Source organism: Melitaea cinxia, chromosome 27, assembly GCF_905220565.1.
Source record: "Melitaea cinxia chromosome 27, ilMelCinx1.1, whole genome shotgun sequence".
NCBI classification, from domain to species: domain Eukaryota; kingdom Metazoa; phylum Arthropoda; class Insecta; order Lepidoptera; family Nymphalidae; genus Melitaea; species Melitaea cinxia.
Window position 1 is genome coordinate 6,919,543 of NC_059420.1, and position 15,503 is coordinate 6,935,045.

Below are 15,503 nucleotides of genomic sequence, written 5' to 3' on the forward strand. Positions count from 1 at the left end.
AATATTGTGTTACCTGGTGCAAATAGATATGATGAAGATCTCCTTCCAAAACCAACTTAAGTTCTGCTTCGTTGACTAGCTAACTTCAGGTTGTCGGTTTTTTATGACGGTGTGCGCGCGCATCATTAGAATTTACTTTCATCATTTTTCCCTAATGCGTCAAAAGAAGTATAACTACTTCGGCCTTAGTCCGTCTATTGCAGACGATTTAGACAGTGCCAGATGGACACTGTGTTGCCTAGGACACTTTTCAGGGAAACGAAGACTTGCCTAAGCTCTGCGCCACCCTCTCGACCTTACTGGCTAGGCCCACAGGAACGACGAATCGACACGTGTGGAGCCAGTTCGGCTGCAGGAGTCTTTCGCATTTTAGAGCTATTCCACGAATGTTTGACGGAGACCCCATTCCGGGTTTCAAATGAAGTTTTCCTTCTCCAGGACCCTGATGATTTTGAGCCAGGTTTATCCCTCGGTCGCCTTTTACGATCCCCACGGGAAGATTGGGGGGTATTACGTGTCGATTAAAATCGAAGTCGGTTTTTTTTTCATAGCGAGCAAACACAATTACACTATTACATAGTTTTTTAAATAACAATTTCTTTCTGTGACAATAAGCTCTCAATTAGTGAAAATAAAGATTGTAAAAGAAATCAGAAAAAAGTTGTATGGGCCGCATCATCTAATCATCTTTGTCAAAAGTAATTTATTTAAACGAATGAATAAAGTGTAGTTTATTAGTTGATATAAAACAGGTTTAATATTCTCAATTTCAAGGACTTTTTTCTTTCTTTTCTTATAAACGAATAACACAAATCTGTCTCTATCTGTAATCTTTCTCTGATATATTAGATAATATCAGTAAATTATCTGCTTGATAAACTTTATCCTAACAAACAGCATCCTAATATTATTGCGATAAGTCAATTGAGATGACACCGGGTGAATCACCAAGTGAAGATAATTTAGAAGTTACAACGCTTTAGTAGGCAATTGTCTCAATTATCATTATGCAGAGATGTGGTTGTGAGCTAGTCGTGTTGTCCTCTCATAAATGAAACGTAAGTTATAATTATAATTATTATTTTAACAAACAATTAAAACCAAATCACAACAAATCAAATTTATTTATTTGTCAAATAAAGTCAAAATACATATCAGAAACGCGAGTTATACTTTGTGGTGTGTGAGTAGTTTAATTTCAAATTATTACGTGCCCTTAATTGTTGATTGAATTGATATGGTTGCAAGACCCACAATAACTTACCAGGCCAGAAACATATATTTGTGCTAATATCTACAGCGAGCGGTAGTCAGACTATGATTGCTAGCTTTGGGGCACCAAACTATCAGTATCATCCAGTATCGTCACTTTGGAGATATGTTAGCGGTAAGACCCACAAGAACTTATAGCAATGTCGGAAAAAAAATTCCAAGGCAATATCTGCTCCCAAAGAGTAACAACCCTGAAACCGCTGCGTTAAGGCAACTTTCTGCACCATCAGACCCATTCTCGTATTATCGTAAATCAATTATTTTGCTTTTATTTTTACAGATAACCGGGCATAATGATTGTGAACTGTTTACTAATATTAGTGGGTAAGTTAATTTTTATAAAAATATTCATAAATAAATAAATAAATAATTCAGTTATTTGACTTGGAAAGTAACTCAACCTTACAGAAGATCACAGCTAAACAATACTTCTTACAAGTATTGTATTTGTGCAGTCCTTGTGGGTCTCCCCACCGTGCCTTGAAAAGCACGTTAAGCCATCGGTCCTGGTTGTTATCATGTACCTGATAGCGATCGTTATTCGCAGTAGAGAATATATCCGCATTGGAGCAGCGAGGTGAATTAAGCTCTGATTCTTCTTCTACACGCGGAAAGAGGCCTATGCCCAGCAGTGGGATAGTACAGGCTGAAGCGATAATAACACGAAATTTTCCAGGTGCATCGCTCACATCATCAGCTGGAATCCAGGTTCTGTTTCCAGATTTAAAGCAGTACAGCTACATCCTCAAAACTAATGTGTCAGCCGGAACTCCTAGCTCAGACTCTTACTGGACATTAGAGGCAAGATTAGTTATCATTCTGCTCGACAACTTTACAAGAATTAGGTTCAAGTTAGAAGATTATAAGGTAAGTTTTAATTTTTTTTTCAAAAATGTATTTTTCAAAACCCAAAGTAGCCTGATAGGGAAATATCTCAACTTCTGAATTAACTGAGATAGGGATCGGCAGGAGATCTTCAGCTCAAAATATGGAGCAGCCCAACTGGGTCAATACTTCGACCTTACAGAGGATCACAGCTAAATAATACTGTTTTCAAAAAGTCTTTTGTTCCTGTTGGTAAGTCAAGTAACCAGAGATCCTGGGGAGGAATTAGGTACAGGGGTGGCAAAACGCTTGTAATGGTTCTGGTATTGCAGACGTCTATAAGGTACAGTAATTGCTTACCGTCAAGTGAGCCGTACGCGTGTTTGTCGACCTAGTAATAAAAATAACCTCAACGAAGATCACAGATTCCCGCTTAAAACCTTACCTAGACAACTCTAGACTTCAGAGCCAATGAAAACTACTCTCAAACCGTCTTGTCTCCCTATGGTGACTAAGGTAGGCAAAGTTTCTGGAAATGTGCTGTATCGACAGCGACGGTTTTATTATGCTCTTAGATTTGCTAGCGTTCATATACTATGCTATTTGGTTACCACCGGGAGAACTGTACGCTTGATAGCCACCATAGTAATTTAAAAGATACGTAGTGGATATTCTTTCCCATAAATTTTATCAGTAAGTACAGTTTCGTGAACAATCAGTTTAAATTTGATAATTTCAGCGTATGTTATTACCTCTGCAATTAGCAATTAATATTTTGTTGAAGATTGTAACGTAGCTGTTATCCGTGTTTAGACAAAAGCCAAAGGGAGTCAGAAGAAACGTTTGGACTGTTCAGACAACTTGATCAACGTTCTCGCTATATTGAAGACTAGCTATGCCTGTGGTTTCGTTCGTCTGTACTCTTTATACAGCCTTTCCCGGTAAATGGAATAATCCCAAAAAAATATCAGTTCGAACCAGTATGACATTAGCTCGCTTAAACAAATAAAACAATTTCATCAGCTTTATAATATCAGAATAGGTTGAAAGTAATATTTTTAGATTCAAATCCAACATCGAGTAGATCAGGCGTACATCATCTCAATACTAAGAACTCTAAATTGATCTAATTCGAGCGATTAATTTGTCCTTCAATTATAAACGGCACAATGTAATTTAATTACTGGAGTAGTAAGTATGAACTTAAGCAGTTATTATAGCGACTTTAGCGCATAGTCTTTAAGAATGCTTAGAACAGGAATCCCAAAAACGTTTTGAACAAGAGACACCATTTTTTAAAGTGAAGATACCTCAGAAGTACATAGACCCCAGACCTCCGCGTTAAATTAGTACGTGACTGTTCCCCTGACTTTGCATCGCCAGCGGGCAGCTCACAGAATTAACTCTGTGAAACAAAACATAGATACTAATTAATTCTTGGATTTGTTTTGAAGAGACATGAATGTAATAATATATAGTGTATGAGAATCAGAAATATACCAACCTCAAAATGGGCAACACGTTTCTCATTTTATTTCTTAAGTTTAAGTATAAGTAGTTATTTTAAAACCATTTGTCCAAGAGGGAAAGTTTGACTACATAGCCAAATATTTAAAAAATAATATTTGTTAATTTCATTTTGATGCAAATTAATAACCAATTCAGATATTTTGCGGTTTTCGTTTTTCGTTTATATCGACTAAACAATATTGACCATAATTATAATTTTGATCTATTGGGATTTTCGACCTCTTGATATAAGCACAGTACAGCTAAAGCAGCTTTGGAATATAAAAGTACCGCATTTATATGTAGATACATCACAATTACAAAAAATATTTTAAGCGTACTAACAATAATCTTCATTGTACAACAGAAATAGTAAAAAAAATAAAAAAAATAATAATAATGATAAAAAAATATTGGTAACAAAACACTGCTTACGTAACAAAAAATTCAACAAAATTCAATCCTAATACTAAAACCTTTAATTGAGGTAGGGCACAGCAGGAATATCCTGCTCAAAATATGGAGCAGCCCGACTGGGGTAGTACGGTAGTCGACCTTACAGAAGATCACAGCAAAATAATACTGTTTTCAAGCAGTATTGTGTTCCTGTTGGTGAGTAAGGTGACCAGAGCTCCTGGGGAGATTGGGGATTGGGTCGGCAACGCGCTTGCGATGCTTCTGGTGTTGCAGGCGTCTATAAGCTACGGTAATCGCATACCATCAGGTGAGCCGTACGCTTGTTTGCCGACCTAGTGACATAAAAAAAATATATAAAGCTTTACACAAAAAAAAATACACGCCTTACTGTAGCAATCATTCGACGCAATCTCTCTCTGGATGTAAACTTAGACAAAGAAATCAAAAGAAAAATTACCTACCTTTATTTAAACAGGCTTCAAAAGCACTTTTGAATCGTCATTTTAAAAAACAAAATTTTAAAATTGATTATTATTTTTAACAGTGAAACTGCCACCGATTTGGAATATAGATTCTGCAGAGAAGAATCCGCAAGAAACTCCGCAGTTACTCTTTTGAAAATAAAATATAAACTGTGTTTAAGTACAAAATTAGAAATATCTTGAATGAAATGCTACGTTACTTACCACAAAAACTCAACACTTCTAAATACCGTATTATTTGGCAATGATCTTTTGTAAAGTTCAGGTTCTTCCTAATAATCGGGATCTTGATCATAGCTTTTCAAGATCTCAGGAAAGTGTTTCATTCTGAATCCCACTTCAAGAACTCTATTAGTAAGGTATAAATTTGTAATTAAATAATTAATATGTACTTGTTTCCAGACATCTCTGTATAGCGAGAACTCGGGATATTCATCGTACCAATCAGAAGAGGCGACCAAATATTTCAATTTACCCTGGGAAGTCGATTACCAGGTAATTAATAACAATTATTACGCGTAACACTATACATATAATACTTTATATTTCTCTTTTGTATACGCTTATGTATCCCCACTCTTATTGAATTGGGGTATCCCCAATCTGTAGTTTGGAATTATTTTCGCAGATTCGATCCCGTGATAAATATTTGTAAAGGCGTTACAGAGTGCCTAGTGCGAGTTTTGTTTAATCCGCCTCGCAATAACGGGCATAAATTTTAACTTCATTTTGTATGGGAAATTCGGGATTTCAACCTAATTCTCGCGTTTGCCGCTAGATGGCTCTGTATCGATTGTATCGTATTCTATTCTTTATCGTCTAGGCTGCACTGTTTAAATTCCCATACAAAATAATCTTCACGTATAAACGCGTTTCTGTGAACAAAACTCGCACTAGGCACTCAGGTGTTCGTAATAGTCTTAGTGTTAGTGTTTAAGTATTATGATTGTTTCCGGACCCAGACCAGAATACAAAAAAAAAATCTCTCTTTAGGCTTTTGATAAAAAAGGTTCTCATCAAGAAAATAATCTTCCTAAAATACTGTTCAATCTATTTCTACTATTACTGATTACTAACAAAAAAAATTGGCATGGCAGCTAATATTAAGAGACCACTAATGATTTTCCAAGTACCCACACACCTAAAATTACAAAAAATAATAATGATAAAGATGGCGAAAGAAGAGTATGAGATTATTATATTTATAATATTTACTGTCCACCAAATTAAATTTACTTAACAATAAAAAGATAGATAGCCATATGGCTAAAACACCTTCTTCCAGGCAGCTGTAGGCAATGGATAGCGGGTATCGATATATTAACACGTACAACAAAATCTTTGTACCCCTTTTTACGAAAATTGCGCGGACGGAGGAGTATGAAATTTCGCACACTTATAGTTTATATAGAGAAGGAGTACAGAATGCTATATATTGTTTTAAAATTATGCATAAAAATATATTCAATCAATAAAAAAAACATTACTCACACTACAATGTATTTGACACACACACGCACATATATACTAATACTTTTTTTGTTGGTTGTCAAGACTGTAGTCAAATTGAAAAATTGTAAAAAAGGTTTTTTTTATTATTTTTACCCGACTGCCAAGGAAGGGTTATGTTTTTCTTGTATGTATGTTTGTATGTAATATTCTTTACTACCTCATATTTCCAGAACCACTGAACGGACTTACATAATTGAGGTATCGCTAGGTTCGTCTTAGCTGCCCAAGTGTTCTTAGATAGGTGACATTAAAAAAAAACAAACAAGGTGGCTGCGCGAAGCCACTGTAGTTAATAAAAAAAAAATTTTTCTCGAATACTACAATATGGGTATCAAATTGAAGGGCACAATACAAAGATTTTAAAAAGGTATATCATGATTATTATTACCGTAATACTAATAAAGAAATACAATATTAAAGTTTAAAAAATGTGGACTTTGCTCTTTCCCACGACTATGCCATGCCAAACTCGCCTCCTAGGCGACGATCAACTTCGGGGTGTGCCTTTCTAATAAAATACAATGGTTAAAAAAACATACAATTAAAATTACAAATAAAAATTAATAAATGTCACACCAATTTACAATTTCATTAATAAAATCAATAACAAATACATAATACCAAATACAAACCAGTAATTTAAATAATAATTTCATTATATTAAAACTAATAGTTGTTGACTTAAGCAGTCACCTATTTGCTAAAGGTCAGGCTTCCGTTGCTTTGAGCAGAGTGAAATCTTTCTCCGGGCTTGCTATCAGTTCTCTTGACCCTAAAAAATTACTTAATCAACCACATGATGTAAACTGTTTTAATGAATTGAACCGATTACGTAATTTGTCTGAATAAAAAGACATAAATAAAATAATAATTAAAAAAAAAACAAAAATCCCGCCTGCGTGAAGAACAACTAATAGAAAATCAACTGAAAAAGCTGGAACAAGATAAAAATTCAATATGCACACAAAGTCAGCGAAATAAATAGAAACAATATCAAACATTTTGTGCTGTATATTTAAAATATATTAATACGGTAGTCCTTCGAAACTTTATGCAACGTCGTAGATAATATGCAGTCGGAGGCATGGAATTGAAGGATAAATCAAATCATTCTCTCTTTGTGCATGTCTCCGACTGCATGTTATGTACATATCATATATGGGAAATAAAATCGTGATATTAATTGTGCAACGTGTCTTGTAAGAAAGAGAGAAAGATATATTTAAAAATCACACTATTCGTTTCTAAGGAATGAGCTCCAGTCGCGTGACATTGACACACATTTTTTTTCCAGGAAAATGGCTTCATCAGATATTTGTACGTGTCAGATGAACCAGTTTGGTGCACGAACTTGAAGAGGGCTATTGCGAATAACTTTCAGCTGAGGAAGGACACAGGGTCTTATACAAATGAGGAGGTTAGACTATTGTATTTACGTGAGCAACACTGTAAGAACATTAATGTAGTAATACGTAGTTTGAATGATCATTTTTTTTAAACCGTTAAAAACTTTTTAACAGTTACTGAATTTATATATATATATTTTAAAATGTATGTTCGGGGATAACTTCTTCGTTTATGAACCGATTTCGATAATTCTTTTTTTGTTGGAAAGTAGATATCCCAAGTGGGGTACCGTGATAAGGAAACCAAGGTCTGATGATTTAATCCCAGGTAAAACGAGAGAAACTCTCGAAAATCTTAGTTACGACTAGTGCGTTTGTTAATTTTTTTCGTCTACTTACGTTATATTACTTGTAGGTGGGATCCCAGAGAAATCGAGGGGAACTCGAAAATCCGCATAACTTTTTACTGGGTGTACTGATTTTTATAATTCTTAATTTAATCAAAAGCTGATGTTTATCATGTAGTCACATTTAAATTTCATCGAGATTTGATTACGAATTTTGGAGTAATCTTTGATAATGCATATTTACTTGACTAATTTTTCGTCTACCTACGTTGTATTACTTGTCGATATAATTGAAGTCGGTTTTTTTTCGTTTGCCTGCAAACACAATTATTTCGTTTGCGAGCAAACACTATACGTTATTGGTTTCTATAACTAAGATATTAATTATATTCCATCCTCTTTCTCTATTATTATTTCCATTTATTCGGTTCAACTAGTTTTGTTCAGGATATGGTCTGTAGGAAATTACTATTATTACCTTATGTATTAACAATTATCTAAATAAATATTTCGAACTTCTGCACCAGATTAAATCTTTGTTTTTTTTTTAATGTTCGTTAAGATCAGGACTGTTTCTAAAAAAAAAAAAAATTGTCCATGAAAAAAATGGCGTTATGTTCGTCTGGCCACAGAAGATTAAAATATTTGTTAATATTTCCAGCCATGCCTATATGAAAGCTGTCTCATGGTGTACACGGCAAATGGGAACACCATAAGAAAATACAGCTCCTACCAGAAGGCTTCTACAGTCTCCGAGACCAGTTGGAGTTCGGTGCCATGGGGAGGAGATATTGGGAGGGGACCGGTGAGCGCAGTATATAGCATGATTGATTAAGTGATTAATTGATTTATCGATTTTTTTTACACGATTAGGTCGACAAACAAGCGTACGGCTCACCTGATGGTAAGAAATTACCGTAGCTTATAGACGTCTGCAACACCAGAAGCATCGCAAGTGCTTTGCCGACCCAATCCCCAATCCCCCTCTAGGAGCTCTGGTCACCTTACTCACCACCGGGAAAACATATTTAGCTGTGATCTTCTGTAAGGTCGAGGTACTACCCCAGTCGTGCTTCTCCATATTTTGAGCAGGAAATTCCTGCTGTGCCCTACCTCAGTTCCTGCTGTGCCCTACCTCGGTTGGTGATCATTAGATTATAGATTTGTCGGTTTATTGATTTATAGGTTGTAGAATTTATAGATTTTTGATTTTTAGATTATTTGGTGTGTCGGTTTATTCATTGATAGATTGATTGTTTGTTGATAGGATATTTCCTAGTATGCACTACGTCAATGATATGAATACTATATAATAATGATATTACATTGACTAGCCCGTTAGCGCAGTTTGTAGTGACCCTGCTTTCTGCTCCGAGGGTTGTGGGTTCAATTCCCATTCCGAGTCTGGGTGTAGTATAAATATTTGTTTGTGTATTTATATATGTATTATTTATAAGTATGTTTATCGGAATATATGTAGCTATACCAGTCGGCTGTTACCTATAACACAAACATTAAGTTGCTTACTGTTGGAACAGACGACCGTGTGTGTATTGTGTAGATATTAAAAGAAAAAAAAATATGATTTTTAATAATGTATGTTTTCAGCCAGAAAACATTGCAACTTCCGAAAGATTGTACGAGTTCAGTGACAATCGTCTCAGCTCTTTGAACGTGATGGGAGTGTTTCAGTACAGAGTCAGTGGACATGTTCTCAGTGTTAATTCTGAGTAAGTGTATAACAGTAATTAATAATTCATTTTTAAATTAATTTATTTATTCTTAATGTACACCGAAATACAGACACATATAAAGATCAAAGTATAAAAGCAAGCTTATCGCGAAACAGCGATTTCTACTTACAACTTCTATGGCTCAAAGTTATGCGAAACAAACTATTTTTATTTAATTATTTAATAGGCCTTAAAATATCACGCTACGATTTATTTGGGAGGCTATATAGATTTTAATTTGGAAGTGTATTTTTTCTCACGTTGGTCAAAAGTGGTCGCGAATTTGATAGCCGCGCATGACGAACGTTCTTGTGGGCAGAGGTAGACAGACATTGTTTGTCGTAGTCTGGTTGTCTGAGATAAAAACGTATGGTACCGCTTTGGTGTAATGATGCGCATGCCGTGTTGGCGCCTATACATAGCAATCATTGGCTCAATTCCCGTTCGGATTTATGTTTATACAAATATTTATTTCCGGTCTGGGTATCTGACTTTATGGGTCTCCCCACCTTGCCTCAGAGAACATGTTAAGCTGTCAATCAACTTGTTATTCACATCTAATAGCGATCATTTCTCATAGGTGAATATATCCAACAGCCCCCAGTAAAATAGCGTGGATGATTAAGCTCTGATCTTTCTCCTACATGTATCAGGCTGAATCGATCATAGCCTATGGATGCCTACAACGCCAGGAGAATCAAGTGTGCTACCTACATCTCCTCTCCAAAAGTCCAGATTACCTTACTCAGCGAAACAACACTATTTAAGCAGTATTATTTTTGTTATTATTTTCAGTATTTTTAACAACAAACCACGTCTTAATATTACAGAATTTCCTTGTACTACGACACTGAGTCCCCATCACCAACGGTAGAGAAACTGAACATGACTCGAACCAGCTTACAGTATCAAGCCGGCAATTTTGACGACTGGACCACCGGTATACGAACAGTGCGTCAATGCGAGTTGCGGAATAGGACATATGAGGTGAGATCTTAAATTTTATTGGCCAGTTTCTCAAACTTTATATTATTGATCTCCATGAAATGATTTTTTTTACTAGATATTATCAATAAAATTTTATTACAAGATTATTTAGTGGACACTGAAATGAATTGTAGTGATTTTTATTTGCAGTTATAAAATTCCTTTTTAATTTCGGACTAACTTTTTAATTTCGGACAAAATACCAAAATTGTGATTTACGTGTAGTGATGCTGTATTTCATAAAAGATATTACCATATTTGTATAAAAACATTATATTTTTTTGAAGTTTGATTGCGAAACTTCTTGCAGTTTCTTCTAAAGTCACGCTACCACCGATTCAAAATGTAGATTCTGCAGAGAAGAATCGACAAGAAACCCCGTAGTCACTCTTTTGAAAATAATCTAATAACTGTGTTTTAGTAAAAAACTAGTAATACCTTGCATGAAATACAGCGCCACTAAGTCCTCACATCAACTATGTAATCCTGCACAGAAATGTAGCAACATATCAATTTGATTTTAGTAAAATCTTTTGCCGTACTCGGTATACAGTACTCGTATTTACAATTTCTTCCATATTTTTTTAGATTTTGTTGAAAATAGCGAAAAAAGGAATCGATACAGATAATATTGTCAAAAATGCGTCTATGATTCACAATTTAGACTTCATGAAGTTGTTGGAGTAAGTATATATATATATTTTTGCCATTATTAAAGAAATCAACAAAAATCTTGTTGCAATTTTGTACTTGCGTTATTGAAGAATAGCACAGCAGAAAATGTCTCGTTCGAAATCTTAAGCTGCCCGACTAGAGACTGTACCTTACAGAAGATGACAGCTTAATAGCACTGATTAGTGATAATACTTTTGTTTATATCAGTAGATTAGCAAACAAGCGTACGGCTCACCTGATGGTAAGCGATTGTCGTAGCTTATATACGCCTGCAACATCAGAAGCATCGCAAGCGCGTTGCCAATCCAATCCCCAATCCCCCCATGAGCTCTGGTCACTTCACTCACCAACAGGAACACAACACTGCTTGAAAACAGTATTATTTAGCTGTGATCTTCTGTAAGGTTGAGGTACTACCCCAGTCGGGCTGCTCCAGATTTTGAGCAGGAAATTCCTGCTGTGCCCTACTGTTATTGTCTATTTATTTATTTAGTAAGAACCACCAACTAAATTACATGTGTATGGTACAGTCTATGGTTGAGTGAGAGATGACATGTGAGGGAAGGTTATGAGGGAAACCAAACCCAATGAAAGTCGATCTAACACTAAATTTATTAAGATTATTTTGTGTATATATAGGCAGAAGTACAGACGTCATTTGACGTCATTCGTAGCAAACAAATATCAATTTCATTAGAAATCTGCATAAGAAAAATAACAATTTCGTAATAAATCAGCTAAATTAAAGAGGTTACTAATTAGCAAAACAATCATATTGCTCAATGTGCGTTGACCCGTACATCCTGCCGACTCAAAGAAGAAAGATAATTTTGATATTAAAATCTACAATAACAATAATAACAATACAATTAAAATTTAAGTACCTAGATTTAAATAACTTATATAATAATCATCACTGCACTACTCTTTAATTGGTATGTCCAGTCGAACGAATCGCGGTCGCGCGCTCGGGGGAGCAGGGGCCTCCTGGTCTTCGTTCTTATCTGCTGCAACTGGAACTGCGGTCGTGGAGACGTCTTTCACAGCACTGCTCTGTATAATTTTGTTTCTGCGATATCGCATGGTACCGTAGAGACATCCCGCAACAATGATAAACCCTAAGATTATATACAAGACAGAGTACTGATGTATATCGTGTATACTGAGTGATGCGTTTTCCTGCTCCTTGAGGTTAATGATCTGAGACTTCATCCCGCGCCACAAGTCTTCATGATCCTCGGGTGTAAACAGTTGGAAATCCGAAGTATTTATTATGGAATTTAATATTGAATAATCGGCTGGGATCGGTATGTTTTCTTGGACCTTAACTTGGCTCATATAACTATTTTGAGTGAATATAGAGAAGGTGTCACCTTTTATTGTACAACCTTGACCGATTTGTAAAAAGCCATTCCCGGTCAGTGTTGTCAATACAACTCCAGTGTCAATGCAAAATATGCGCACTGTGCATTTCCCACAGCAGGAATAAAGCCACATGTTATTGTTATGTAACTTGACCCAGCGCACGCGACATGGTGCCTCCTTTGTTTTACATATTGTTGTATTGTGTATACTCAAGTTACACATTCCGCTGGTTATTTGTAATTCGTATATCGGCTTATCGAGAGCGCATAATAATTTGTTTGTCTGTATGTGGACACAATTTTCTACATCTGATTCTGTCAAGATGAGTAGTAAGTCCTTTTGTAGATTGAATGCAATGTATGGTGCGATAAATTCTACGTTATAATGCTGCTGAGGAAGGGTTATTACTCTATCCAGTTCAAAATTTTCCTTAATTACCAAAGGGATCTTGATTTCGATTATCAAATAAGAAGAACCAATGTCGCCGTTAACCTTCATTAGCTTATAAAGTTCTTTAAAATCGTTTTTATCGGCAGGCAAAGTCAGGTCATTCGGTATATGTCGGTATATGATATTTAATTGTTCTTCCAATTGTTCAGGCAGCAAAAATGATCGTCTAAATGACCGTTTGCGAGGCTTGTTAAAGTGTTTATAACGCTTTCTTGCAAGTGTCGTAGGTTTGATATAATCATAGCTGAGACTGAGGATGACAAAATGCGTAATTCATTGTTAGCTATCTTCTCAGTTCGATTACTAGCAAAAGAAAGATTCGTTAGACATTTCTGTAGTATTCCGAATTGCTTGTTTAATATAACTTCATTCCTCTGAAGAATGTTATATTGCGCTTCTATGATACTTGTTTGATTTTTTAATAAGGCTCGTAGAAGGTCCTCGTTTACAGAAAATTTGGTTTTGTTCTTTTCATATTTTTTATTACTTTTCACATATTTCTTAGTAGTCTTAGTACTATCCTGTCTATTCAGGACACAGGAGGACACTTGATATTTTTGCGGAGTTTGAGTATTCAGTTGGGTTGATGACCCACTAGACATGTCAGTCAGCGAGTTTGTAGACTGCTTATTAATGTTTATAGTATAGGCGTCATGTAACATTGTGTTATGACTCTTTTTACATAGTTTGCATTTTTTCATTGACGTACATAAATTCTTGTTATGTGTGTACAAGCAATTATGACAAAGATTAAAATCTTCGATAATTCGATAACGTTCGCCCGGTGTTAATTTGATAAACCTTTCGCATTTGTATAAGGGATGTTTCTTGTCACAAATCGGGCAATTTGACATGTATGTCGCAACGCTTTGATATTCTTTGTTTATTAATTTTCCATACCGATGTTCCTTTTGAAATTGAGGCTTGTAAGTCTTGTTATTAACTGATTTTTGTTGATTATATTTTTTGAATGATGACAACATTTCTCTATCTCTTATGCCGCTTGGTTCTAAAGCGATGAATTTGCTCTCTAAGAAGTCCATTAGCTCCGAGAGTGAAGGTAATTCTCGTGGCATTTTCCGGGCTTCCTTGTAGTCGTTATAGGTGACTGTATCCAGCTTTTTTGTAATAATATGAACTAGTAATGGGTCCCAGGTACTTGTATCGATACCCAGGTTTTTAATAGCGTAGATACATTCCATTGACGTGTCGTAAATACGTCTAATCTCGTACGCGGATTGTTTTTGAGCGGCTGGCTGATTAATAAAGATTTCGATTTGTTTAGTAAATAACAATTGTGGATTGTTATATCTGTGTGTCAACAATTCCCACGCTGTGTCGTAGTTGTCCGCTGAGATAGTTAGATGTTGGATGATTCGTTCAGCATCTCCTCGTAATTTGCTCTTTAGGTGTTGCATCTTCTGAGTTTTTGTAATCAAATTGTTATTATGAATACTTTCTACGTATAAGTCATAAAACGTAGGCCATTGCGTATATTTGCCTGTAAATGTAGGCAAGTCGATCTGTGGTGTCGATTTTTCATGATGAATGGTCGATGTGAGTTTAAGATTCAACGCCCTTTTGATTGACTTATATGAATCTTCGTAGGCGTAAAACTCACTATCGTACTGGGTATCCGATCCTTGTAGGATATTATCTATTTGCAAGTGCAAAGCGTCTATTGCGTTCCAGCGCGTTTGTATGTTGCGTAACTCGTCTTCCAGCTCCCATTTGTCTTGGATTTCATCTACTTTCAAGCGATTTATTTGTCGATGAAAAGCTCGGAAGTTTGTTCTTTGCAGTGACATCAATTCTGTTGCCTGACCTCGATCCGACGTTGAGATCTTAGTGGCATTTGAACTTGTTGGCAATGTGAGTCTTGGCTGCAGCTTTGGTGTTGTCGGAATCGCAGGTGATTCCAGTGGTTTGCCAGCTCCTGGTGTCGGTGACACAGAAGTCTCCCTTGCTGGCGAAAATGACGCTACCTTGATGCGTACAGAATCAAAGTACTCTCTTGCCTGTACGTATTGATTTTCTTTAAAATAAGGATCAGTATCGTTATGGTAGAGCGACAACCGTTGGTCGTTACCTTGGAACTCAGCCCATAATTTGTCAAGGACGTCGAGTCGCTCGTCCAAGTATTTACGGGTCTTCCGGGATACGGAATCTTTGTTGAAGTTCCTCTCTATCTTTTTTATTGCTTCGACAATTTCTTGTTGTCGTTGCAGGATACTTTCCATATTTATTTATTTTTTAATGCTGACGTTGATGTAAAATTGATAGGACCGTCTTCAGGGGTCCAGGCCAATCTCTCAGTGGATAGTGCGACCTTGATTGCGCCTTCTCAATTTAACTGGTGGAACCCGCTTCTGGGAAGCCAGTCAACCGATTCGCAGTCACACAAATTCCACGTGAGCGTTGTGGCCACTGTATGTGGATTTTCCAAATGTCGATGGAAATCCGTAGAGTTTATAGTCTTGATTGACTGTTTTCTTGAGTGATTTCTCGAAGAAATATTTGTTTTTTTTTTTTTTTTTTTTCGAAGGATCAACACGACTGTATGTATCCTCGAAGTAAGACTGT

General features: G+C 35.9%; 1 protein-coding gene across 1 annotated transcript in view; it reads left to right on the plus strand.

The window, feature by feature from the left end:
* The first annotated feature begins 987 nt into the window (after positions 1-987).
* The window catches only part of LOC123666932, a 58,260-nt gene continuing 43,744 nt past the window's right edge, over positions 988-15,503 (plus strand). Inside the window, exons 1-9 of the mRNA XM_045600945.1 lie at positions 988-1,058; positions 1,553-1,596; positions 1,949-2,139; positions 4,908-5,000; positions 7,312-7,434; positions 8,372-8,515; positions 9,319-9,440; positions 10,274-10,430; positions 11,019-11,113. Of these exons, the coding sequence (XP_045456901.1) occupies positions 1,566-1,596; positions 1,949-2,139; positions 4,908-5,000; positions 7,312-7,434; positions 8,372-8,515; positions 9,319-9,440; positions 10,274-10,430; positions 11,019-11,113 (956 nt within the window). The 5' untranslated portion in view covers positions 988-1,058; positions 1,553-1,565. The remainder of the gene's footprint in view (positions 1,059-1,552; positions 1,597-1,948; positions 2,140-4,907; positions 5,001-7,311; positions 7,435-8,371; positions 8,516-9,318; positions 9,441-10,273; positions 10,431-11,018; positions 11,114-15,503) is intronic.